Source organism: Schistocerca cancellata, chromosome 6 (assembly GCF_023864275.1).
Source record: "Schistocerca cancellata isolate TAMUIC-IGC-003103 chromosome 6, iqSchCanc2.1, whole genome shotgun sequence".
Classification (NCBI taxonomy): Eukaryota; Metazoa; Arthropoda; class Insecta; order Orthoptera; family Acrididae; genus Schistocerca; species Schistocerca cancellata.
This window is the reverse complement of record NC_064631.1, coordinates 579,241,528-579,268,110: the sequence shown is the minus strand read 5'-3', so window position 1 is coordinate 579,268,110 and position 26,583 is coordinate 579,241,528. Positions and strand designations below refer to the sequence as shown.

The window sequence follows — 26,583 nt, the reverse complement described above, 5'->3', positions numbered from 1 at the left end:
TAACTGCTTGTCATTCGGCGAAGTTTGAACGTTTCTTTGGCTCAGTGTCTAATTCTAATTCTCGACGTTCTGTGATCAATCTCACGGAGAAAACGTTTGACGACGCAGCTTTGTCTGTGCTGGCGAAAGGTTTGAACTTCGCACTGACGCCTAATAGTTTGCCAGTCGTTGAATTTATTAATTTTATCGAACAGGCTGTTTATAAACTACCTTCCGATCGGTGCTGACCCTACTAAGTGTGTTGAGAGAAAGACAAATAACCTCCTGAAGAAAAGTTCTTTGTCACAGGAGACTATCAAGAGTCTTAATTCTTACTGTGCTGTACCACCTAGATTATATGGCCTCCCTATGGTCCATAAAGAGGCTGACCCGTTGAGGCATATTGTTTCTAATATTGGTGCTCCGACATATCGTGTAGCTAAACATCATGCTAGTTTGTTGAGCCCACTAGTAGATAGGTGTGAACACCACATTAAGAACTCTGCAGATTTCTTACGTCGATTGCAGGGATTGCGTTTGAATGACTCTGATATTTTAGTCAGTTTTGATGTGGTTTCTCTTTTCACTTGCGTTCCTCTCTGATTCGTTGCAGCTAATTGAGGTTAAGTTTGGTGTCGAGTTAACAAATTTGTTTCAACATGTGCCGACTTCCACTTACTTTTTATTCAATGGTCAGTACTACGAACAGACTGATGGAGTTGTAATGGGAAGCCCATTGTCACCTATTGTGGCCAATTTGTTTATGGAGGACTTTGAGGAACGTGCATTGGAGTCAGCAACCTTGAAACCTACATGTTTTTTCAGATATGTAGACAATACTTTTGTTGTTTGGCCTCATGGTAGTGAGAATTTAAACCGGTTTTTGGAACATCTGAATTCAATCCACCCGAATATTCAGTTCACTATGGAGGTGGAAAAGAATGGATGCCTTCCCTTCCTTGATGTGTTGCTCAAAAGGAAGACTGATGGTACGTTGGGACAGTCTGTTTATAGGAAGCCTACCCACACTGACTTATCTGCAAGCTGATAGTTGTCACCATCCAGCTCAGCATGCAGGAGTACTTCGCACCTTGGTTCACAGGGCCCACATTATCTCAGACCCTGAAAGTTTGGCAGCTGAGCTATCACATCTCGAAGTCACCTTTCGTCAGAATGGTTATAGTGAGAGGCAGATCAAACATCACCTGGCAGCAAACCCATAAGTTATTTGAACCTCACTGGTTAGTCTGACAAACAGGTTCCAGGTGCTGCCTGTGACTGACACTGTTGCTCAGCCAGATGCCGTTGCCTGTCCTGTTTCATAGGAAAACTCTCAGCCTGCAAGATCCAGTCAATCACAGAGGATGGGATTATTGATAGTTGGGAGCTCCAACATTAGGCATCTTATGGGGCCCCTTAGGGACATGGCTGCCAAGAAGGGGAAGAAAGCCAATGTACATTCCGTGTGCATACCAGGTGGAGTCATTCCAGATGTGTAAAGGATCCTTTCGGATGCCATGAAGAACACAGAGTGCAGCCAACTGCTGGTGGAGGCTCACGTCAGTACCAATGATGTGTGTCACTTTGGATCAGAAGAGATTCTATCTGGTTTCAAGTGGCTAAAAAGAGTGGTAAAGGCTGCCAGTCTTGCTTGTGAGATAAAAGCAGAGCTGAAAATTTGCAGCATATTTGACAGGACCAATTTTGGACCTCCAGTACACAGCCAAGTGGAGGGTCTCAATCAGAGGCTCAGATGGTTCTTCGAGCATGTAGGCTGCAGACTCCTCAACTTATGCTGCAGTATGATTGGGTTTCGGGTTCCACTGAATAGGTCAGGAGTCCACTATAGGCAGGAGGCAGCTACACGGGTAGCAGGGGCTGTGTGGCATGGACTGGGCAGGTTTTTAGGTTAGTGGGTCTCAGGAAAACACAAACAGGATGTAGACCGAACACAGGAAGAATGTACATATAGGAATCATCAATGTAACAGTTGTAAATTGTCGTAGCTGTGTTGGGAAAGTATCAGAGCTCCAAGTGCTAATAGAAAGCACTGATGCTCAAATCGATATAGGCACTGAAAGCTGGCCATAGCCAGAGATTAGCTCAGCTGAAATTTCTGCTAATAACTTAATGTTGTTTCAAAAGGATAGTCTAAACACGGCTGATGGTAGCATGTTTGTTGGTGTTAGAAGTAGTTAGTCTTGTTGCGAAACTGGAGTAGACAGTTCCTGTGAGTTAGTACAGGCAGAGATTGTTGGCAACCGGAATAAAATAATAATTGGATCATTTTACTGACTTCCCAATTCAGATGACACATTTGCTGAATGGTTCAAAGAGAACTTGAGTTTGATTTCAAACATGTACCTGACTAGTACAACTATAGCTGGTGGTGACTAATTTAATCTCAATGTGTTGGCAAAAATACATGTTTAATTCCAGAGGTATGCATAAAACAACATCCAAAATTGTGCTAAATGCATTCTCTGAAAATTATTTCAAGCAGTTAGTTAATGAGCCCATACAAACAGTAAATGGTTGTAAAAACACACTTGACCTCTTGGCAACAAATAATCCTGAGTTAATAATGAGCATCAAATGGATACAGGGATTAGTGAACACCGGGTTGCCATAGTAAGAGTGAACATTGCAACCCCCAAATCGTCCAAAAATAAACAAAAAATACACCTATTCAGAAAATCAGCTAAAAATTCACTTGATGCCTTCCAGAGAGAGAATCTCCATTCCTTCCAAATTAACAATAAGCTTAGATCAGATGTGGCTTGAATTTAAAAATTGAGAGATTTATACCAAATAAATTAACAAATGGTGGAGCTGATCCCCCATGGTACACAAAACGGGTCAGAAACCATTACAGAAACAACAATAAAAACATGCCAATTTTAACAGATGCAAAATCTCCAAGACTGGCCATCTTTTACAGAAGCTCGAAATTTAGTGTGGACTTCAATGCGAGATGCTTATAATAGTTTCCACAATGAAACTTTGTCTCAAAAGCTGGCGGAAATCCAAAGAGATTATGGTCGTATGTGAAGTATGCTAGCAGCAAGACACAATCAATGCCTTCTCTGCACAATAGCTATGGAGATACCATCAAACACAGTGCTGCCAAAGCAGAGTTACTAAACACAGGCTTCCAAAATGCCTTCACAAAAGAAGACAAAGTAAATATTCCAGAATTCGAATCAAGAACAGCTGCCAACATGAGTAACATAGAAGTAGATAGCCTTGGAGTAGTGAAGCAACAAATCACCTAACAAAAGGCAAGTCTTCTGGTACAGACTGTATACCAATAGGTTCCTTTCACAGTATGCTGATGCGTTAGCTCCAAACTTAACAAGAAAAATCTGTATACAAAGACTGGAAATTTGCACAGGTCACAGCAATCTCCAAGAAAGGTAGTAGGAGTAATCCACTAAATTACAGGCCCTTATCATTAAAGTCAATGTGTAGCAGGATTTTGAAACATATAGTGTGTTCAAACATTATGAATTACCTTGAAGAAAATGGTCTATTGACACACAGCAACACGGATTTAGAAAACATCATTCTTGTGAAACACAACTAGCTCTTTACTTGCATGAAGTGTTGAGTGCTTTTAAGTAACAATGCAAAGGAATTTTGTGAACCCTGATGGACGAAACCTTCCAAAATTTTATGCCTTTATGGCTTACACCCACATCATTTGGCAACGAAGTCAGCCTGTGTCTCTCTTGACTGGAATTACATAAAATATAGCATCAGTAGCACGCAAGCTGTAGTAGCGAAGTTGGTAAAGTGACGAACTGCCGTGGCAAAGGACGTAGGTTCGTATACTGCTGTACACGAAAATATTTTTTGTCCTCCTTGTGTTTGCAACGCATTATGAGACTTCGTTAATCATCAAAGTTAAGCATTTTTCTGAAATATTCATTGTAATTTACACATAAGAGTGCCCTTTCTCAGTAACGAGTATCTCCGATTTTGTGACTTCCATACGTTCAAGAAATGAAAGATGAAATTACTCTGCGTGAAACAACTGACAGTGACATTTATACTACTTCATGCCAAAAATAATTGACCATTTTTTTCGGAATACGTAGCTATTTCCGAGAGTGTGGTCAGACAGGAATCTATAAGTGCACAATGTAAATTACTGTGAATGAAACTAGCAGCAATCGTCTTTATACTCTTATTTGTGATCGAATCGTTGACAACAGTAAACAGAGCTAAAAGGTTCATGCCATAATATTTTCAGACTAAAAAAATGGTTCAAATGGCTCTAAGCACTATGGGACTTAACATCTGAGGTCGTCAGTCCCCTAGACTTAGAACTACTTAAACCTAACTAACCCAAGGACATCACACACATCCATGCCCGAGGCAGGATTCGAACCTGCGACCGTAGCAGCAGCACAGTTCCAGACTGAAATGCCTAGAACCGCTCGGCCACAGCGGCCAGCTATTTTCAGACTACACCACCATACATGAGACATTTTGGTTCATCAGATGTATGTTATAAACTACAAACTTCTATAGCTGCACTAGCCACACGCCCTTGAAAAGGCAATTTTTTTAAATTTTGTTTTTATGAACCAAATTGTTGATGTATCATATAGGGAAGTAGGCTACTTCATCATTTGGAATACTAGGAGTGAGCTTCAACCATATTCTATGCATCGTCTTATTCTTTGACACTCTCTCAAACAATTTTTCGGTTCATGGAGATGTGTTCCGTCTATGCAACTAATTGAAGGCAATTTATTCCCATACACATTTTGCTTCTTTTATTTGTGAAGCATCATCATGAATAAAGGAAGCAAAATATGTATGGCAATAAACAAACTGCCTTCAATTAGTGGCATAGGCAGAATGTACCTCCATGAATTTTGAAGCAACTAAGGAATGACGGAAAACAAAAAAAATGATGAATTTTTAAGTGTTTCTATAGATGTATTTGTACAATGTGGTACTACACTCCATTTCTAACACTCATTCCGAAACGTAAAATCCAAAACAAGACATCAATGTGAATGAGAATAAAATGACATAATGTGACATTTACGAGTTTCCAGAACACAGTCAGTTTCTATCATTATCATGCATTCATGGAAGCCAACGGTCAGTGAAATCTGAACATTATTACATTCTCTAACCACACTTTTTGGTACTGTGAAGAATAGTATGCCCGAGTCGGCTGCTAGCTGCTTCGAGTTCGTGCCACTGTGGCGCTGCAGTGCGCATGCTTGGATCTGAGGCAGATTGCTTTTCATTGGTTGACGCGAGGAGAACTGAAAACTGTGTTTCGGTTCACTAAGACTGTTTGGCATCACTTTCAAATTGCTTACTGAATAAAGTTGGCGCTCTGTTTCGGAAACAAGACTGTTCGGTGCACTCACGTACCAAACCGATCCGTTACTGAGAAAGTTCACTCTTATTTGTAAATTACAATGAATATTTCAGAAAAATGCTTAACTCTGATGATTAATGAAGTCTCAGAATAAGTTGCAAACATGGAGAGGAAAAAAAATATTTTTGTACCCAGTGGTATACGAACCTACACCCTGCCACAGTAATTCTTCGCCTTACCAACTTCACTACTACAATTTGCATGACATCGGTGCTTTATTCTATGTAATTCCATTTGTGAGAGACGCAGGCTAACTTTGTTGCCAAATGATGTGGCCGTAAGCTGTAAATGCATGAGATTATGGAAGGTTTCCTCTATCAGACTTCACAAAATTTCTTTGCACTGTTACTTAAAAGTTTTGATAGTTAATATGTTAACCATTTGTGGAAGAGAGTATGTGAAGTCACTAGTAATTTCAGCCAACACTCATGTAATATACATAAGCAGAGCCAATGTCTTGGTATTTAATGATCTTTAAACTCTTAATTGCATAAAAATAACAAGTATTTTGAGAGAAAATTGACCAAAAACTTTTTTTTATGTTGTAATCATTCACAGTAAAAACCTAACCTAACCATATTTCTAATAAAGGGTCTATTATGAACTCACTCACGAACCAGGCGCGTTCTGTGGTGATTCTTTAGTACCACAATCACTAAATCCAAAACTACAACTGCCAAATATGTTTAAAATAACAAATTATAGGTTTAAATAAATCACAGCTAACTGAACGATAGGGCCATACCGAAATCCAAAAACTCTCGGTACAGTTGTCAAAAAATCAGAGAGAGTAACGTTTGGTAACAGCCTTTAGAAACTTGCTGAATAGGAAATTTGGATAAAGAACCAAAAATGATGTCACTACCAAGACTAACCTACAGCACCAATCGGTATGAATGATATAGAATAGGGCCCCAGATACGAGTGACGAAGTACATCGGAAAGTTCAAAGAAGGGTAGCACGTTTTGTATTATAGCGAAATAGGGGGGAGAGATTCAGTGAAATACATCAATGTAAATGTAGATGTAAATGTAGACAGGGAGACAGCATAGGGAAAGATCATCCAGCCACCGGGGGTAGGGTGAAAGGAGAGGGGTGAGTAATGACAGGGCACAGCCCTTCATCGGTCCAGATTTGCAGTGAAATTTCCACGAATGCTAAAACGAAAGCACGGCGACAGAGAGGAGAAGCCCGTGACCAGCACAGCCAAAGAAAGGAGCAGCATTAAATGTAAGGCAGAAGTCCCCTGAGAGTGTGTGCAAAGTGGGCCCAAGAGGCAGAGGAAATGAGGTGCGAGAAGAAGCCAACAGTGCCTAAGCAATGGGCGACTAGTCGGCCACAGGGTTGGCTGCAGTGGTGGCAGGGATTGTGGCCACAAAACTTGAGAAGGTGGGGCAAAGACCACCTGCAATAGGCTTGACAATGACCAAGCTGATGGAGGACGGGTCGGCACCAGCTGAGACAAGGCTGTCCAGAACAGGACCAGTGTCAACTGGGCTCAAGATGAGAGCTGGTGGTGCAGGTGGTGGGTTAAGAGATCAAAGGATAATATATGCCAAACAGCAGGAAGAGGCCGCAGCAACAGTGGAGGCAGATGTGGCCACTAAAGTGGCAATAGGTGGTGAGTTGTCAAAAGCTGGTTTTGGGAGACGCGGAGGTGAAGATGTCTCTGCAGTCACCCAGGCTAACACTGATGCAGTAACTAGGGAGGGCACAAATATATCAATAGCGTTGGAGGCACTCCCCACAGTGGTGGAGACGGCAGGTGTAAACTTGTTGACACCTGAAGCCAGTGTCAGGAGTGGCAGAGGAGAAGGTATCTCCACAATTGCCCCAGACCAACACTACTGTGTTGACGGGTGTCAGAACTTGTGTCAACAAATCCTGGGGTAGCAGATGACACCGAGTGCCCTGGAAATGGAACAGACAAAGGACAGCATAGTAGGCTGTGACCTGGTCCCACAGGTGCACTACCAAAACAGAGGAAAGATCGACCCCTCGGTTAAGAGATCAAAGGATAATAAATGCCAAATAGCTGGACCAGAAGAAGAGAAACAATTGGTAATGAGAGTCTTCACAGTTTACAGAGGCCTTAAAAACAGTTCCAGTGGACAAAGAAAGCTGGCCACTGCTCCATGTTGTCGTGAAAGGCCTGCAATTGCCACACACCATTATTGGAAACCAGGTTACAACGCCACCTATTTCACGCATGTTGGAACAAAGGTGTGTAGTTGATGTCCATACGTAATTTTCATTGGCAGTTTTGCTTACAAACGCCCCCCCCCCCCCCCCAAAAAAAAAAAAAAAAAAAAATCCAAGAAATAAACAACTACCATTAGAAAACACGAACAGTCTCAGCACCAGTTGAGTGTCGTGGATGATGCCATCTGGTGCTGGTCAGAGTAACAAGCTGGTCCAAACCTTGCAAGAGCACTTACTTGACTTACGTGGGTAGCCAGAATAGTAGTTATCGTAATCTATGTGTGCAAGACAGTGTATGGTGCGCATTTGTTCCAAAAAGCCACATGTGAAAATGTGGTTAATGGACAGTCCCTGAGAAAACCCTCTAAAACCGTGATTTTTGGGTAACAGAAACTGGGCCATTCCGTGTCAAAACACTCAAGGCTTTGTAACCCTTTATCTCAAATTTTCACAAAATTTTGCACATTTGCTTATACTTATAACATAGAAACTTTTGCAAAATCTTTTTGGTCTCAGACTAAAACTTTTTTTATTTATAATTTTAAATATAGTGATAGTCTGATAACTGGGCTCTGCAAGAACGTCAATGCAAAATGGTAAATGCCCATAAATCAGGTGTTTATGAAGCTTTTGATTTGGAATTTTTTCAGAAGTAAGGCATATAGTTAACAGATATCCAGTTATTGAAGCAGTAAAGTTACAAAGAAAATTTTAAAAAAATATTAATATATGTAAATTTTAGATTTCATAAAAATTGCAAGGATGTGGAAAAATGCTTATATTACATTTCTCCAACCTGCTGGGAACCTGATTTTGGTGGTAAATAATCTCCTTGACTGTAAGCTTCCTAATAAAATAAAATTTTAATGTGACTTCTGCTAATTGACAAACACATCTGGAATCAAAATACTTGTGCTGTGTTGGAAAAGGGTCATTTTAAATAAGTTTATCCACTCACTGTCTCACTGCCTCAGATGCAAGGTTGTCAAATTAGCATACTCATGTATAACTCATTCTAGGCAGGCAAGTTAACTTTAAGAGTCAACATTTATTTCCTCTGATTTGATCAGTTCAGTAATTTTTTAAAGACTATAATCGATATGATTTATGAAATCAGCCAAATAAGCTGCTCACACTGATTAAAAAGTGTTCTTAGGCAGCAGTAGCTCATTTGAAACATTTATAGGCATGGAAACAATGCAACAATTAGTCTATTTGGCAAGTTGCTCTTTGTCTTACTGTGAGACAGGTCATATCCGTATGTGATGTGACACTATCATTCTACTTGCGTAATGATGTTGTTGCTGTTGTTGTTGTGCTCTTCAGTCCTGAAACTGGTTTGATGCAGCTCTCCATGCTACTCTATCCTGTGCAAGCTGCTTCATCTCCCAGTACTTACTGCAACCTATATCCTTCTGAATATGCTTATGTATTCATCTCTTGGTCTCCCTCTACAATTTTTACCCTCCACGCTACACTCCAGTGCTAAATTTGTGATCCCCTGATGCTTCAGAACATGTCCTACCAATCGGTCCCTTCTTCTTGTCATGTTGTGCCACAAACACCTCTTCTCCCCAATTCTATTCACTACTTCCTCATTAGTTATGTGATCTACCCACCTAATCTTCAGCATTCTTCTGTAGCACCACATTTTGAAAGCTTCTATTCTCTTCTTGTCCAAACTATCTATCGTCCATGTTTCACTTCCATACATGCCTACACTCCATACAAATACTTTCAGAAACGACTTCCTGACACCTAAATCTATCCTTGATGTTAACAAATTTCTCTTATTCAGAAATGCTTTCCTTGCCATTGCCAGTCTACATTTTATATCCTCTCTACTTCAACCATCATCAGTTATTTTGCTCCCCAAATAGCAAAACTCCTTTACTACTTTAAGTGTCTCATTTCCTAATCTAATTTCCACAGCACCGCATGACGTAATTCGACTACATTCCATTATCCTCATTTTGCTTTTGTTGATGTTCATCTTATATCCTCCTTTCCAGATGTTGTCCATTCCATTCAACTGCACCTCCAAGTCCTTTGCTGTGTCTGACAGAATTGCAATGTCATCGGCGAACCTCAAAGTTTTTATTTCTTTTCCATGGATTTTAATACCTACTCAGAATTTTTCTTTTGTTGCTTGCTCAATACACAGATTGAATAACATCGGGGAGAGGCTACAACCCTGTCTCATTCCCTTCCCAACCACTGCTTCCCTTTTGTGCCCCTTGACTCTTATAACTGCCATCTGGTTTCTGTACAAACTGTAAATAGCCTTTCACTCCCTGTATTTTACCCCTGCCACCTTTAGAATTTGAAAGAGGGTATTCCAGTCAACAATGTCAAAAGCTTTCTCTAAGTCTACAAATGCTAGAAACGTACGTTTACCTTTCCTTAATCTTTCTTCTAAGATAAGTCGTAAGGTCAGTATTGCCTCACGTGTTCCAACATTTCTACGGAATCCAAACTGATCTTCCCCGAGGTCGGCTTCTACCAGTTTTTCCATTTGTCTGTAAAGAATTAGTGTTAGTATTCTGCAGCTGTGACTTATTAAACTGATAGTTCGGTAATTTTCACATCTGTCAACGCCTGCTTTCTTTGGGATTGGAATTATTATATTCTTCTTGAAGTTTGAGGGTATTTTGCCTGTCTCATACATCTTGCTCACCAGATGGTAGAGTTTTGTCAGGACTGGCTCTCCCAAGGCCGTCAGTAGTTCTAATGGAATGTTGTCTACTCCCGGGGCCTTGTTTCGACTCAGGTCTTTCAGTGCTCTGTCAAACTCTTCACGCAGTATCGTATCTCCCATTTCATCTTCATCTACATCCTCTTCCATTTCCATAATATTGTCCTCAAGTACATTGTCCTTGTATAGACCCTCTATATACTCCTTCCACCTTTCTGCTTTCCCTTCTTTGCTTAGAATTGGGTTTCCATCTGAGCTCTTGATATTCATACAAGTGGCTCTCTTTTTCTCCAAAGGTCTCTTTAATTTTCCGTAGGCAGTATTTATCTTGCCCCTAGTGAGATAAGTCTCTACATCTTTACATTTGTCCTCTAGCCATACCTGCTTAGCCATTTTGCACTTCCTGTCGATCTCATTTTTGAGACGTTTGTATTCCTTTCTGCCTGCTTCATTTACTGCATTTTTGTATTTTCTCCTTTTATCAATTAAGTTCAATATTTCTTCTGTTACCCAAGGGGATCTACTAGCCCTCGTCTTTTTACCTACTTGATCCTCTGCTGCCTTCACTACTTCATCCCTCAGAGCTACCCATTCTCCTTCTACTGTATTTCTTGCCCCCATTCTTGTCAATTGTTCCCTTATACTCTCCCTGAAACTCTCAACAACCTCTGGTTCTTTTAGTTTATCCAGGTCCCATCTCCTTAAATTCCCACCTTTTTGCAGTTTCTTCAGTTTTAATCTACAGGTCATAAGCAATAGATTGTGGTCAGAGTCCACATCTGCCCCTGGAAATGTATTACAATTTAAAAAATGGTTCAAATAGCTCTGAGCACTATGGGACTTGACATATGGGGTCATCAGTGTCCCCTAGAACTTAGAACTACTTAAACCTAACTAACCTAAGGACATCACACACATCCATGGCCGAGGCAGGATTCGAACCTGCGACCATAGCAGTCGCGCGGTTCCGGACTACAGTGCCTAGAACCTCATGGCCACTGCGGCCGGCGCCTTACAATTTAAAACCTGGTTCCTAAATCTCTGTCTTGCCATTATATAATCTATCTGATACCTTCTAGTATCTCTAGGATTCTTCCATGTATACAACCTTCTTTTATGATTCTTGAACCAAGTGTTAAGCTATGATTAAGTTATGCTCTGTGCGAAATTCTACCAGACACTTTCCTCTTTCATTTCTCTCCCCCAATCCAAATTCACCCACTATGTTTCCTTCTCTCCCTTTTCCTACTCTCGAATTCCAGTCACCCATGACTATTAAATTTTCGTCTCCCTTCACTACCTGAATAATTTCTTTTATCTCATCATACATTTCATCAATTTCATCATCATCTGCAGAACTAGTTGGCATAAAAACTTTTACTACTGTAGTAGGCATGGGCTTCATGTCTATCTTGGCCACAATAATGCGTTCACTATGTTGTTTGTAGTAACTTACCCGCACTCCTATTTCTTTTATTCATTATTAAACCTACTCCTGCATTACCCCTATTTGATTTTGTATTTATAGCCCTGTATTCACCTGACCAAAAGTCTTGTTCCTCCTGCCACCGAACTTGACTAATTCCCACTATATCTAACTTTAACCTATACATTTCCCTTTTTAAATTTTCTAACCTACCTGCCTGATTAAGGGATCTGACATTCCATGCTCTGATCTGTAGAATGCCAGATTTCTTTCTCCTGATAATGACGTCCTCCTGATTAGTCCCCGCCTGGAGATCTGAATGGGGGACTATTTTACCTCCAGAATATTTTACCCAAGAGGACGCCACCATCATTTAACCACACAGTAAAGCTGCATGCCCTCGGGAAAAATTATGGCTGTAGTTTCTCCTTGCTTTCAGCCGTTCGCTGTACCAGCACAGCAAGGTCGTTTTGGTTAGTGTTACAAGGCCAGATCAGTCAATCATCCAGACTGTTGGCCCTGCAACTACTGAAAAGGCTGCTGCTCCTCTTCAGGAACCACATGTTTGTCTGGCCTCTGAACAGATACCTCTATGTTATGTTTGCACCTACGGTACGGCCACCTGTATCGCTGAGGCACGCAAGCCTCCCCACCATGGGGGAGGGGGGGGGGGGGGGGGGGGGATTTGTATAGAGTATGTTTTAAATGAAGTAGTGCTCAGTTAATTGCAATGAAAAATGTGAATTCTTGCACTGTTGGAAAATTACTAAAAACACCCTGTCATTTAATAACCTATACCTTAGTAAAAACTCTACAAACAAAAGAAGAGCTGAGTTAAGACCAACGAGATTTGATATTGCTATGATCCAATATAAGCTTTCCACAGGATCAACGAAGTGCTACTATATGTGGACATCACAGATACCATTACTTGAAAGTTTCTGGAAGTTATCAAAGAACTTCTTGTGATCCTTCCAAAAAACAGAGACAAACAGTTAAAAAGATCTTAGTGGTCAGTTTGCTTGTCTTTGTCCAAAACATTAAGTGCTCAAAGAATTGATGTAAAACCAGGCCAAAAACTGTACACAACAAGCCATAAGATTTGTGAACAGAAAACTGACATCAGTGATAGATATGAAAGTGATGCAGATGACCCGGAGGTGACATTTCACGAATCAGTACTATTAAATCTAAGTATTGGGGATGCAAATAAAACTTTACATGGTTTGGGGTGCTCTCCCTTAAAACTTCACTCTATTCCAAATCACAGCAAGACTTCATATAACAAAAAAATCTAGAAAAAGTGAAGCATATTTCGGAAAGAAAAGTATGCTGGGCATTAGAATGCAGTATTGAAGATTCTGACCATAGAGAAGAAAAAATTGATGACGAAATTGTTAAGAAAGCCAAAGATTTTGATTCCATGATATTGTTAATGAAAGAAAAAGTGGCTAGTGTAAGAGACCTGAAAAAACTCAAATTTTAAATTTAGCCCCACTCTCTTGGTCAAAAGAAAACAATGTCAGAATTCAGTGTTAGTGAATATGTGGCTTGACAAGCAAGGAAACTGGAAACATAAGTATTTCATCAATTCCTAAAGCAAAAAGGGGAAGTTATTGCTGATGAAGTGCTAAGGTTGCCAGTAGTTTCTACCAAAATGATGGATATATCCGAATGTTACCAGGAGGAAAAGACAAAGTTAGCATTCAGAAGAATGTGTATACACAAAAAAAGACTCATCCTTTGCAACTTAAGAGAACTGTTCTCTTGTTTTAAATGGGAGAATCCAAACATTAACACTGGTCTTTCTAAATTTTGTTCACTAAGACCAAAGTCGTGTATTTCAGCTGGTGCTGCCAGTACTCATTCAGAGTGTGTGTGTGTGTGTGTGTGTGTGTGTGTGTGTGTGTGTGTGTGTGTGTGTGTGTGTGTGTGTGTGGTGTTTCCATGAAAATGTAAAACTGCTTTTGAATGTAGAACACATTAAAGAAACATACAAAGAACTTACAAAATTTCTTGTATGTGACTCTGAACACTGACTGCATGCTTAATCATTGTGGTAATTGTCCCAGTGATGACAAACTGTCAGAATAATTAAAAACAGAAATTAGCTTACAAAGATGCTGATGATGAAATTGAGTTCAGCCAGTAGATAAACACAAATCATTAGGCAGAACTGGTAAAGTAGTCTGCAACTGTTGGTAAATATGCAGTCTCATTGGTAACAAAATTACAGTCACTTAAACACCACTCATTTATATCTAAGTGTCCGTCAAAATCATTGAAAAATACAGGGCTATTACAAATGATTGAAGCGATTTCATAAATTCACTGTAGCTCCATTCATTGACATTTGGTCACGACACACTACAGATACATAGAAAAACTTGTAAAGTTTTGTTCGGCTGAAGCCACACTTCAGGTTTCTGCCGCCAGAGCGCTCGAGAGTGCAGTGAGACAAAATGGCGACAGGAGCCGAGAAAGCATATGTCGTGCTTGAAATGCACTCACATCAGTCAGTCAGTCAGTCAGTCATAACAGTGCAACGACACTTCAGGACGAAGTTCAACAAAGATCCACCAACTGCTAACTCCATTCGGCGATGGTATGCGCAGTTTAAAGCTTCTGGATGCCTCTGTAAGGGGAAATCAACGGGTCGGCCTGCAGTGAGCGAAGAAACGGTTGAACGCGTGCGGGCAAGTTTCACGCGTAGCCCGCGGAAGTCGACGAATAAAGCAAGCAGGGAGCTCAACGTACCACAGCCGACAGTTTGGAAAATCTTATGGAAAAGGCTAAAGCAGAAGCCTTACCGTTTACAATTGCTACAAGCCCTGACACCCGATGACAAAGTCAAACGCTTTGAATTTTCGGCGCGGTTGCAACAGCTCATGGAAGTGGATGCGTTCAGTGCGAAACTTGTTTTCAGTGATGAAGCAACATTTTTTTCTTAATGGTGAAGTGAACAGACACAATGTGCGAATCTGGGCGGTAGAGAATCCTCACGCATTTGTGCAGCAAATTCGCAATTCACCAAAAGTTAACGTGTTTTGTGCAATCTCAAGGTTTAAAGTTTACGGCCCCTTTTTCTTCTGCGAAAAAAACGTTACAGGACACGTGTATCTGGACGTGCTGGAAAATTGGCTCATGCCACAACTGGAGACCGACAGCGCCGACTTCATCTTTCAACAGGATGGTGCTCCACCGCACTTCCATCATGATGTTCGGCATTTCTTAAACAGGAGATTGGAAAACCGATGGATCGGTCGTGGTGGAGATCATGATCAGCAATTCAAGTCATGGCCTCCACACTCTCCCGACTTAACCCCATGCAATTTCTTTCTGTGGGGTTATGTGAAAGATTCAATGTTTAAACCACCTCTACCAAGAAACGTGCCAGAACTGCGAGCTCGCATCAACGATGCTTTCGAACTCATTGATGGGGGACATGCTGCGCCGAGTGTGGGAGGAACTTGATTATCGGCTTGATGTCTGCCGAATCACTAAAGAGGCACATATCGAACATTTGTGAATGCCTAAAAAAACTTTTTGAGTTTTTGTATGTGCGTGCAAAGCATTGTGAAAATATCTCAAATAATAAAGTTATTGTAGAGCCGTGAAATCGCTTCAATCATTTGTAATAACCCTGTATATAAAGAAAATCTAATCCTGGAAAAAGCAATTCTGTTAATGGACTTTGCAGAAAACTACAGTTTTGAAAAATTCCTGGCAGATTAAAACTTTGTGCCTGACCGAGACTCTAACTCTTGCCGTAATTCAGAATGAAATTCAGAGTTACCACTGGATAAGAAGCAGCTGTACAATCCCTCCTGTGTGTGTTTATGTGACAAATGAAGAAAGTAGATTGATAAAAGTGAACCACTGCTTTATAAATGATGATATGGAACATGATATAGGATTTTTAAATGCTGTCCACAAAGTAATGGTAAAGCGGCTGGCAGAGCATTACCAACATGCGAAGAAAGTGCATTATTTCACTGATGGGTGCGCTGCTCAATATAAAAATAGAAAAAGCTTTAAAAATGTGTGTGAGCACAAAAACGATTTTTCTATTGATGCTGAGCATTCCTTTTTTGCTACTAGCCATGGTAAATCTGTGTGCAATGGTTGGGGAAGAACTATAAACGTATATTGAGAAGAGCTAGCCTTCAACTAGCAGCTGACACACGCATAACTGTATCTGGTGTTTACCATTTCTGCAAAGCTAATACTTTTTTCACTTCCCAGAGAAAATCTATGTAGATTTCCTATGCAATAAACTCAAGAAGAGACTTTCGACAACCTGCACAATACCTGATAACAGGAATTTTCACCAAACAAACCACTATTTTGTGATTTTTTTAAAGATCAGAAGAGTAGCTTCTTCTGAAAAGCCTACCTTGATTTTTTTCATTCAATGAAAATGCGCAGCAATGGACATGAACTTGTCCTCCACAAAATTCTTTTGTAGCAGGTTTATATGATAACAGGTGGTATTTTGCCTTAGTCAGAAATTACTGTGATGAATGAGGAGACATTGATCTACTTTCTCTCCACACACTTGAACCAGCAGTGTCATTCTTTTGGCCTGAGAAGGAAGACTCTTGTTTTGTGCCTTTGGAAAACATTTTATGTGCTGTTGGTGTACCTAAATCAACATCATTAGATGGAATGTATTACTTTAATGAAAAGATACAAAGTTAACTTGTCACAGTGGATTAAAAACAGAGATGCTTTTAAGAAGTTTAATTGGTGGTTTCACAGATATTCACTGCTGAACATGTACATTTTAAATTAACATTAGCGAGGCTAGAATAACTGTTGTTTAAAGATGATAATTTGACACACTAAATAATGTGTAATGAAAATTTTTCAATTAAATTTATAACTTTTGGCTCTGTTCTTTCAAGAGGCAGCCTTACTAAGGTCCTCAGTTTACATAAACTGATCTGAATGATGTTCTGAACAATGATGTGATATATGTTCATTAAACATCCAATATCTATCAAAACTCAGGGTGCTGCTTCTTTTTTTTTCTTTTTTAACAATATTAGAGTTTTGATAAAAATAAATCTTGTATCAGCTATCAGAAAGTATTTTACATATTTAAAAATCATTGTTTGGACCACAACAGCTTAAGTTGATTTTCTATATTCCCATATATCAGGTACAGTTATTAATTTTTTCCCATAAAGATACAGCCCTTCTGTGACATCTGGGGAAATATGACAGTGATGTGTTGAAAATAAGATACTGTCTGTTGTTGTTGTTATTATTATTATTATTATTATTATTATTATTATTATTATTATTATTATTATTATTGTTGTTGTTGTTGTTGTTGTTATTTTTGTCTGAAGTAATGCAATCCAAATGATAAACTTCAGTTACAGCATTTACGTTTGTAGAAAATGTCAAATTTTTCCCCTCAAACTTTGTGAAATATGCACAGAAAGTTTGCATTGCCTATTGCCATGTAGAAAGTAACAAGCAGAAAAAGTTTTGTGAAAATCTGAAGCAATTTTGTGTTTACAAACACAAACATACACACAAAATTCTAGCTTTCGCAACCAACGGTTGCCTCGTCAGGAAAGAGGGAAGGAGAGGGAAAGACAAAAGGATTTGGGTTTTAAGGGAGAGGGTAAGGAGTCATTCCAATCCCGGGAGCGGAAAGACTTACCTTAGGGGGGAAAAAGGACAGGTATACACACACACACACACACACACACACACACACACACACACACACACACACATCCATCCGCATATATGTGTCTGTGTATATGCGGATGGATATGTGTGTGTGCGCGCGAGTGTATACCTGTCCTTTTTTCCCCCTAAGGTAAGTCTTTCCGCTCCCGGGATTGGAATGACTCCTTACCCTCTCCCTTAAAACCCAAATCCTTTTGTCTTTCCCTCTTCTTCCCTCTCTCCTGACGAGGCAACCGTTGGCTGCGAAAGCTAGAATTTTGTGTCTGTGTATATGCGGATGGATATGTGTGTGTGTGCGAGTGTATACCTGTCCTTTTTTCCCCCTAAGGTAAGTCTTTCCGCTCCCGGGATTGGAATGACTCCTTACCCTCTCCCTTAAAACCCATATCCTTTTGTCTTCCCTTCTCCTTCCCTCTTTCCTGACGAGGCAACCGTTGGTTGCGAAAGCTAGATTTTTGTGTGTATGTTTGTGTGTCTATCGACCTGCCAGCGCTTTTGTTTGGTAAGTCTCATCATCTTTCTTTTTAAATATATTTTTCCCACGTGGAATGTTTCCCTCTATTATATATATATATACATATATACATACATATATACACATATATACACACACACATATATATATATATATTTTTTTTTTTCAAAAATATGTAGACTACCTATTTCAATGTTAGAGTACCATGTAAAACCTGAAGCAAATCAGTCAAAAACTTCTCAAGATCTTTGGTAATTGTGCTTCCCAAGTCAATCAGAACATTCGTTAGAGGAGGAGGAGGAGATTAGTGTTTAACGTCCCGTCAACAACGAGGTCATTAGAGACGGAGCGCAAGCTCAGGTGAGGGAAGGATGGGGAAGGAAATCGGCCGTGCCCTTTCAAAGGAACCATCCCGGCATTTGCCTGAAGCGATTTAGGGAAATCACGGAAAACCTAAATCAGCATTCGTTAGAGTGACATGGAAAAATTTGTAGTAAATAAGAAGAAATTTTTGGTAACAACATTTCTTGTAATGAAAACATGTGACAGCAGAACTGCCAAATTGAACATAACGTTTTTTTACTTTCTTTTGCATACCAAGAATGTCATTAACATAAGGAGAAGAAACGCAACAACCAAATTGGTTGAGCAGTTTTCAAGTGATGATCTTTCACAACTGATTATAATTTCTGACTTTTCAAGTGGATTTGCCAAAGATTTTCTTTTGTACAAATCTTGTCCTGACAATTACGAACACAACGAAGACAAAAATCAACCAAGTCTGTTGGGCCATTCATAATTGATGATATTTCATACATGCAGCACTAGATGTTAATTGTCCTGGCAATAATATAAATAACAACAAAAAATCAAAGTGGTCAACTGTTATCAGGTGGTGATCTTTCATCATGTAGCAACTGGTTTTTATTTACACAGATTTTGTGTCTTACGCTTTATAATTTTGTATGAGAAATTTCTACTAAAATTAACTTTACTGTTCATACCATTGAGTAATGAGTGCATTTTAGGCTGAGTAGAAGTGTGAAATCATATTTTGGAGAGTATGACTCTAAACTGAGTGATAGTACATTTATGATCTGCATGCAAGATGGATACACTCAAAACAGAAGGAAACATTATTGAAAAGAGTTTTTAAATAGTGTGTAAAGAGATCAATGATTGTAAGGCTGAGCAGCCATCATGCTTTAATAGCTGTGTCAAAACTGCTACATAAACATAGAGCGCTTCATTAGAGATTCAAGAGAAGCCTGAACCTAGCTTTAAAAAGTGAAAATGAGCATAACGAAAGCAATGAGAGAAGCAATGAGTGACTTTGAAACTAAAATTTTGTCAACCAACCTTGCATAAAAATCATAAATTGTTTTGCTCTTGGGTAAAATCAGTAAGTGGTTTGGAATCCTCTATTCTTTCACTGTGACCATACTGGCACTGAAATGGAAGATAACAGAGAGCAGGCTCAAATACAGAATTTGGTCTTCCAAAATTGTTTCACCATGAAAGATTCTAACACGGTCCCTCCTTTCAACTGTCAAACAAACACCAAAACGGCAGATACCGAGTTAAATGATAGCTTAGTATCAGTACGTTATAGATACTGCCAGAGCCAATATCTTGAAGATTCTTGCATGTGCCGCTAGCAGTCTTTGAACATTGCCATCAATGAATAACCTCTAGTCTGTCAACCAATGAAGAATGCCAGGATGGTGCTATAAGTGGCAGCCACTTGGGCACCAGTCTCTGCTTATTTTTCGGTTTGTAGTTCCTTGCTTCTACTGAGAGTTCCATGTCGCCAGTTGGTGCCAAACATTACTCCAGGTTGCTGATAGTAGCTCTATTGACAAACATTAGGTGTTTATAGACACATGTCTATGTCAGGGCCCTGCTCATTGTTAGCCACATCTGCAACAAGTTGGCAATAGTGAGCAGTTCTTCAGATTACATTTAGTACAATATATTTATTCACGTTGCATTTGCATTAATTACTCTTTTTGCTTGACTGTCCAGATTCCTATGGCTGCAGATCCTTCGGGCATCTTCCATCCATTTATCATTAGCAACATGGGCATAATACTTGCCAATGTTCAATACCACAGACTGCAGAATAGAAAAGTAACTCCAATCACTTAGTTGTAGAAATGCATGAAGACCAGATGAGATACTTATAAGATTCCCTTCTAGCAGCTGTACTTCTTAGATCATTGAAGCAACGAAGGCTACCTAGCAACTAGAAAAAAAAATACAGGTCGTTCGTGTTTTCAAGAAGGGCCATAGGACATATGCACATAATTATAGGTCTATGTCATTTATGTCAACATGTTGTAGAGTTACAGAACATGGTTTATATTCAAGAATTACAATATTTCTGAAGAACGAAAAACTCTTCTATAAAAATCAACATGGATTCTGCAATCTGAGATCTTACAAAACTCAGCTTGTTCTTTTCCTCCACAAGATGCCCAGTGCTGTAGACAACAGTGCTCATGCTGAGGCCATGTTCCTTGACTTCAGGAAGACATTTGACATCATCCTGTACAGCCAGTTAGTGAAACAAATAAGACTTATTGAGTATTGGACCAGATTTGCCACTGGATTCAAGACTGCCCTGCAGACAGAGCTCAACATGTCACCTTCTTCTTCTTCTTCTTCTGTGGCTCTACAACTCATGATTAGTCTTGGCCTCTTCAACTATCTCCTCCCACTTATCCCGGTCCCTTGTTAGCATTTTCCGGTTCCTGTAGCCTATCTTCTGAAGGTCTTCCATGACTCCACCCTCCCATCTAGTTTTTGGTTGACCATGTTCTCTCTGTCCACCTGGCTTTCCTTGTAAATTTTTTTTTTGGTATTTCTGCACCATTCATCTGTGCCATGTGTCCAGCCCACCTCAGCCTAGATGACTTCAAAATTCTTCTAACAAGCTGGTCTTTGTAGAGGGCGTACAATTCATGGTTGTCTCTCCTCCTTCATCTTTCCCTTTCGCAAATTGGGCCGATGATTCTCATGAGTATCCTTCTCCTGAATGCACCGAGAGATTCAGGATCCTTTGCTACCACAGCCCAGGTCTCAGAGGCTGTATGTACGCACTGATCTAATCAGTGTTTTACGAATGGTTAGTTTTATGCTCCTAGTCAGGAGCCTTGAACATAGAAGCTTTGTGAACACAAAATAAGCTTTATTGGCAACAATTAGTCTTTTCTTTATTTAATATGAGGAATCATTTAGGCTGGTTACAATCTAAACCAGGTACTTGAAATGATTGACTCTTTCAATGGCAAAACTACCCATTCTTATTTTGGGCGGTATATTCTCCCTGTGCACTTTCCCAGAAGCTAGGTATTTTGTTTTCTGCCCATTGATATTTAGTCCTACATTCCTGCCGGGCTTTTCAAGTGCAGTGAATGTCTCTTCCATTGTCATCATAGTTCTTGCTACTATGTCAATGTCATCCACATCTGCACAGATTTATGAAAAATCTGTTTCCCCTATTCAAGCTATTTGCTTCTCTCATCACCTTCTCCCAAAGCGGCACTGAATAGGAGGCATGCCATTGCTTCACCTTGCCACACTCCATTTTTAATTTCCAAAGTATTGGACAATATTCCTCCAGTTTTTATGCAAGCTTGCATTTCTATCAGTGTCATTCTTACTACCCTTATCAGTATTTTTGGAATACACAATTTACCTAGAACTTGATATAGTTGCTATCTATCTATGCTATTATAAGCTGCTTTAAAATCAATAAAAAGGTATGTTTTGACCCCATATTCCTATGTGTTTTCCAGAATTTGTCTTAGGGTAAATAGCTGGTCGATAGTTGACGTACTGGGAATAAGTCTGTACTGGTATGGCCCTGTTTCCTCACTATTATTGGAAGGAGACGGTTGTACAGTATGTTATAGAGGATTTTATATCCCAGATTAAGCACTGTGATCCTTCTATAGTTGCCACATTCCATCTGGTCTCCTTTCATAAATATAGGGCATATAATTTCTTCTTTTCACGTTTTGAGGCATTTCCTCTTCTTTCCATATTGAATTAACCAGTTTCATTATGTTCATTTCCAATTCAGAGCCTTTCCTTGCTTGAAAAGTTCTGCTGGTATGCCGTCAGTTCCTGCTGTCTTGTTGTTCTTTAATTTCCTCATTGCAGTTCTCACCTCTCCTAAGTTAGGTGGGTCCACACTGCTATCTGAGTCCTCTTCTTCCTGCATCCCTGTTGGATTCCCTGGTAAAACTGGTCTCAGATTCAGGATTTTATCAAATTAGTGATGCCACATCTCACATATCTCCTTCCCTTCATTTATAATTTCGTCATTATCTTTTATGAAACTTGTTCAACCCTTAAAACGTTTCCGTGCCTTTTTCACCTCCCTATGAAATTTCCTTGCCTTGTCCACACTTCCCAGGAACCCCATTTCTTCAGTATTTGCCTCCATCTACCTCATCTTTTTCCTTTGATGGGTCGTTTTTTCAATTCTCCGTTTTTCTTTGTATTGTTCCATTATCCTCCTGGTACAACGTGATTGTAATGTCCTTCTCTATGCTTCATTTTTCTAATTTGTTACTGCTTCACATTCAGTATCAAACCACGAGGTTCTTGTTTGCCTTATGTTGTTCCCAAGTATCTCGCTTGCTGCTATTTGCACTGTCTTTTTTATCTTTTCCCAATGATCTTCAATGTTATTACATTCTACAGAACTTCCAATGGCTTGAATTATTCTCTCTTGGTATCATTCCCTTGCTTCCTCTGATTCTAAAGCTGTGATGTTATATTTCTGTGTATTGGGCCAGGTTCCTTTCACTGCATTTGATGGTCTTGCCTTCACCCGTGCCCAAACTAGAAAGTGATCCATGTCGATTGGACCTCTTGAACTCCTTACATCCAATAAGTCTGACTTGTGCCTCACGTCAATTAGTACATGGTCGATCTGATGTACTGTATTTCCATCTGGTGATGCCCATGTTCCCTTATGTTTTTATTTGTGTGGTAACAATGGTGAGCCTACCATCATGTTTCTAGATGTTGCAAATAATATCAATCTTGTCGTGTTGTCATTACTTATGGCATTTTTACTATAGATGCCAATTATTGCTCTACAGATCTGTTCTCTTCCCATCTAGGCATTTAGGTCTCCAGCTGGTATTTTTATATCTTGTCCTGGTCATTCATCATATGCTCTTTCCAGATATTCGTCAAAATCATCTGTCTTCTCATCCTCTGATTCTTCAGTTTGTGCATTAGCATTAATCATGGAGTAATTGAAGACTTTCCCTTTTATGCTAAGTGTTGATAGTCTTGGGTTTATGGGGTTGAACCCAATTACTAAATGCTTTACTTGATGATGCACCACAAATCCTGTCCCAAACTCATGGTTCCTTTCACTACAGCTATAAAATATGTTTGCTTCTTTCTTTTCTAGGATTCCACATCTGGTCCATCTTACTTCTTGTGATGCTATGATTCTCTGCTTCAAGTTCATTATTTGATCTAACTCCCTTCTTCTGTAACTGTCAATAAGAAATATTTCCCTTCTCTACAATAAAAGGCAGTGGACAGTGAGCATGGTGTCAGTCTTCTGCAAAAGTTCCTAGGGGGAAATCTGTTGTACAACGTCCTAGTGATCGGATTATCAGCACATGCAGCATTACATCTGCACAATTCAGACTTTTTTAATAATTCCCATATGGTTTTGGACTCAGAATATTTTAAGGACAGTTTGGACTTTGTTTATGTAGTGCACAGTGTAGACTTGGCTTGTTTTCATCTACAGTTTGTATAATCTGAATATCTGTTGCATCAAGATCATATGAAGGCTTAGATGAATTAAGATGGTTGTCAATAAATTAGTAGATATTAACAAAATGTTCCCACTTGCACAATTTTCTGTTCACTAATGGTTAGAGTTGACTACCTATTCCCTCAGTTAAATATAAGGTCAGTGTGGAAGATGAAAGCAGTACATACGACAACCTCATTTCTGGGCCACTAGACACACACATATAGAACCAGCAAATTCAAGTTCCAGTAGGGACAATTAGGTTTTGCCCACAAGAGCCACAGTATCAGTATCACACACACGTATCAACAGTAGTAGTTTAGAATTATAAATATAGCTTCAGTCAAGTAAAGATAATGTAGGAAACACATCACAAATCCATAGGAATTGTTCAAAGCCTGTAGTAGGACTGGCACGATTCAACAAAATCTAGATGCAGCTTCAAGAAATTGTGTGAACAAGCACTAAAAACATACTAGTAATGAGCAGACAATTAAATTTTATGACCACAAGTTAAGGATGTAACCATAAAATAAACAACCATTTTACAACATCCATATAAGAATGTTTCTGAGCAAGGATGTTTTAGATGTACTGACAGCATACAAATAGGCATCTACTTTGAAAATTATTTTTTAAAAGAAAGTATGCATTGTATTTTTCTAAAGAAAGATTGTCAGTGCTCATCCCTGAAACTGAAAACGTAATATAGTATTTCCCTTTCACACAAGGTACAGAAGTACGGTGTTCTAAAGGGAAACGAAGAGCATTAGACAGCGTGGAGCATATACCATCACCAACACTCAAATGCACCACCTCTATTTAATTAAGGGTATTTCTCAAAACTACTAAGCACAATTTCACTCCTCCTCCTCCTCCTCCTCTGCTCCTTTGATTTCACTAATTACCCTATTCTCTGAGGAAACAGAAAAATTATTTTAAACACTAACAGAATTTCTTTCATTTGTCTTAGTTTGTGAACTTGAGCAATTAGCCCAAAATTAGGTTTTAAAGGTAATTATAAATCTACGAAGCTTTTGTCAGTGTAAGTAAAGGACTAAACATAACTTAACTTTTTTAAGTGGGATCAGCAAGTTAGTGCAAAAGAACGATCATCCACTGATGGGAGTGTCACTGACTGCAGAAAAAAAGACAGTGAATAAGATAGAGAAAGCATTTTGTGTGATAGAATTTACTTGTTACCAATTGGGAGTGAGTGTGCGGAGAGCCTTCCATGGCAAGACAACACCAGTTTACAACAGCACAGTGAAATTGTACAAGAAAATTGAGGACGAAAGTCGTTTGTGCGATGTAAAACAATGGAGCCAACAGCACATGTCAGAACAGATAATGGATAGTGTGAGTGACATGATGATGTGATATCCCACAAAATCTACATATTGAGCTAGTATACAAACTGAACATCTCTCAGCAAACAGTGTGGAATATCCTTTGTACGTGATTTAGAGTGAAGCCATACACTCCAAGTCGTAAGCCACGATGATAAAATTTTGCCATCTGCATTTCCACACAGATATGCAAAAACATCTTGAAAATCTTCAGTGAGAAAGTCTTTTCATCTTCCTGGCAAGGTCAGCCAACCCAACACATGTGTATGGGGGACAGTAAATCCTTAAGCAACTGTTAAACTTGTAAAGGGCGCCAAGAAAGTTAAGGTGTTCTGTGCCATATCCAACAACACTCACAGGCCTTCCTTCTTCACTGAGAGGACTATCCATGGTATCACCTATATCGACAAGATGCAATTGTCGCTCATGCAACAAGATGAAGCTGGTAACAGGGATTTCATCTTTCAACAAGAGGCTGCCCAACTACATTTGGCAGTTGTGTGCGGGACACGTTGCTATACTGCTGTACAAGCCATGCTGTGGCCACTGACCTGCCACTACTCAAGGGGCCGCCACTGCGACGTTATGCCTTATAATTATTTTTTTTTATTAACTGGGTTACATCAAGGACAACATTTATGCTCCAACTCTAGCACAGAAACTCGAAGACTTGTAACACCTCATCACACGCCATCACAGCGGCTGTTCTTACCATCACTCCCATTACGCTCGGTCAGGTATGGGGAGAATTTGACTATCGATTAAATATGTGTCATGTGGGTGAGTGTCATGTGGGTGAACACACAGAACATTTATAAATACTGTAAAAAAAATTAGTGTGTCTTTCACATGATGTATCACCTGTTATATCGTTCTTGGGCATTTATCTGTATCAATTTTTTGAAATGCTTCATGAACTTTATAACTGCCCTGCATATGAAGTCATGCTAAATAAAAAAAATATTCAAATCAGCAGAAGATAACTCTTCAACTGAGATTTAGAGATGGGAAGGAATTAACTTCTGTGAACATACTTGCACGAGTTGAGGTAAGTCGATATGCTCTCCTCCATGTACTCCTGTGCCTTTCTCGTTGGCTCCCCTTGCATAAAGGCAGACAGTGCTGCCATTTCCAATGCTCCTGCATAGTAAAGCCACGCTTGGTCAGCAGAGAAATCCCGCTTAGCAGAATGGTATGCTTGGAAAGCCAATGTGTAGTGGCCAAACATGAAGCACAAATCACCGAGTCTTCTCAGTTGCAGTTCTGGTGAGTCAGTACTATAGCTGAAAGAAACACACAACACTGAATTGTAATTCATATAGTCTTTCATTAATCATGTTCTGTAGAGCCCACCAATGAGACCCTGCATGGCTGTGTAATTAGTCAAGTTACACATTAACAAAACAAAAGCAAATCACAAAAACTTAATCTGTACATTGAATTAAAAGTAAACTATCACTACAGTGGGGAATTATTGTGACGCCACTGTCTTTGTTGTCTCTGGCTGTAATGAGCCAACCACATTTCATCTCCAGTCACAATAGAA

The 26,583-nt window shown here is 39.5% G+C and overlaps 1 protein-coding gene across 3 annotated transcripts in view; it reads right to left on the bottom strand.

The window, feature by feature from the left end:
* The window catches only part of LOC126191356 (trafficking protein particle complex subunit 8), a 313,324-nt gene that overhangs the window by 200,921 nt on the left and 85,820 nt on the right, over positions 1 to 26,583 (bottom strand). For all 3 annotated transcript variants that reach the window (XM_049932196.1, XM_049932197.1, XM_049932199.1), the window contains one exon: positions 26,072 to 26,320. In XM_049932196.1, the coding sequence (XP_049788153.1) occupies positions 26,072 to 26,320 (249 nt within the window). The remainder of the gene's footprint in view (positions 1 to 26,071; positions 26,321 to 26,583) is intronic.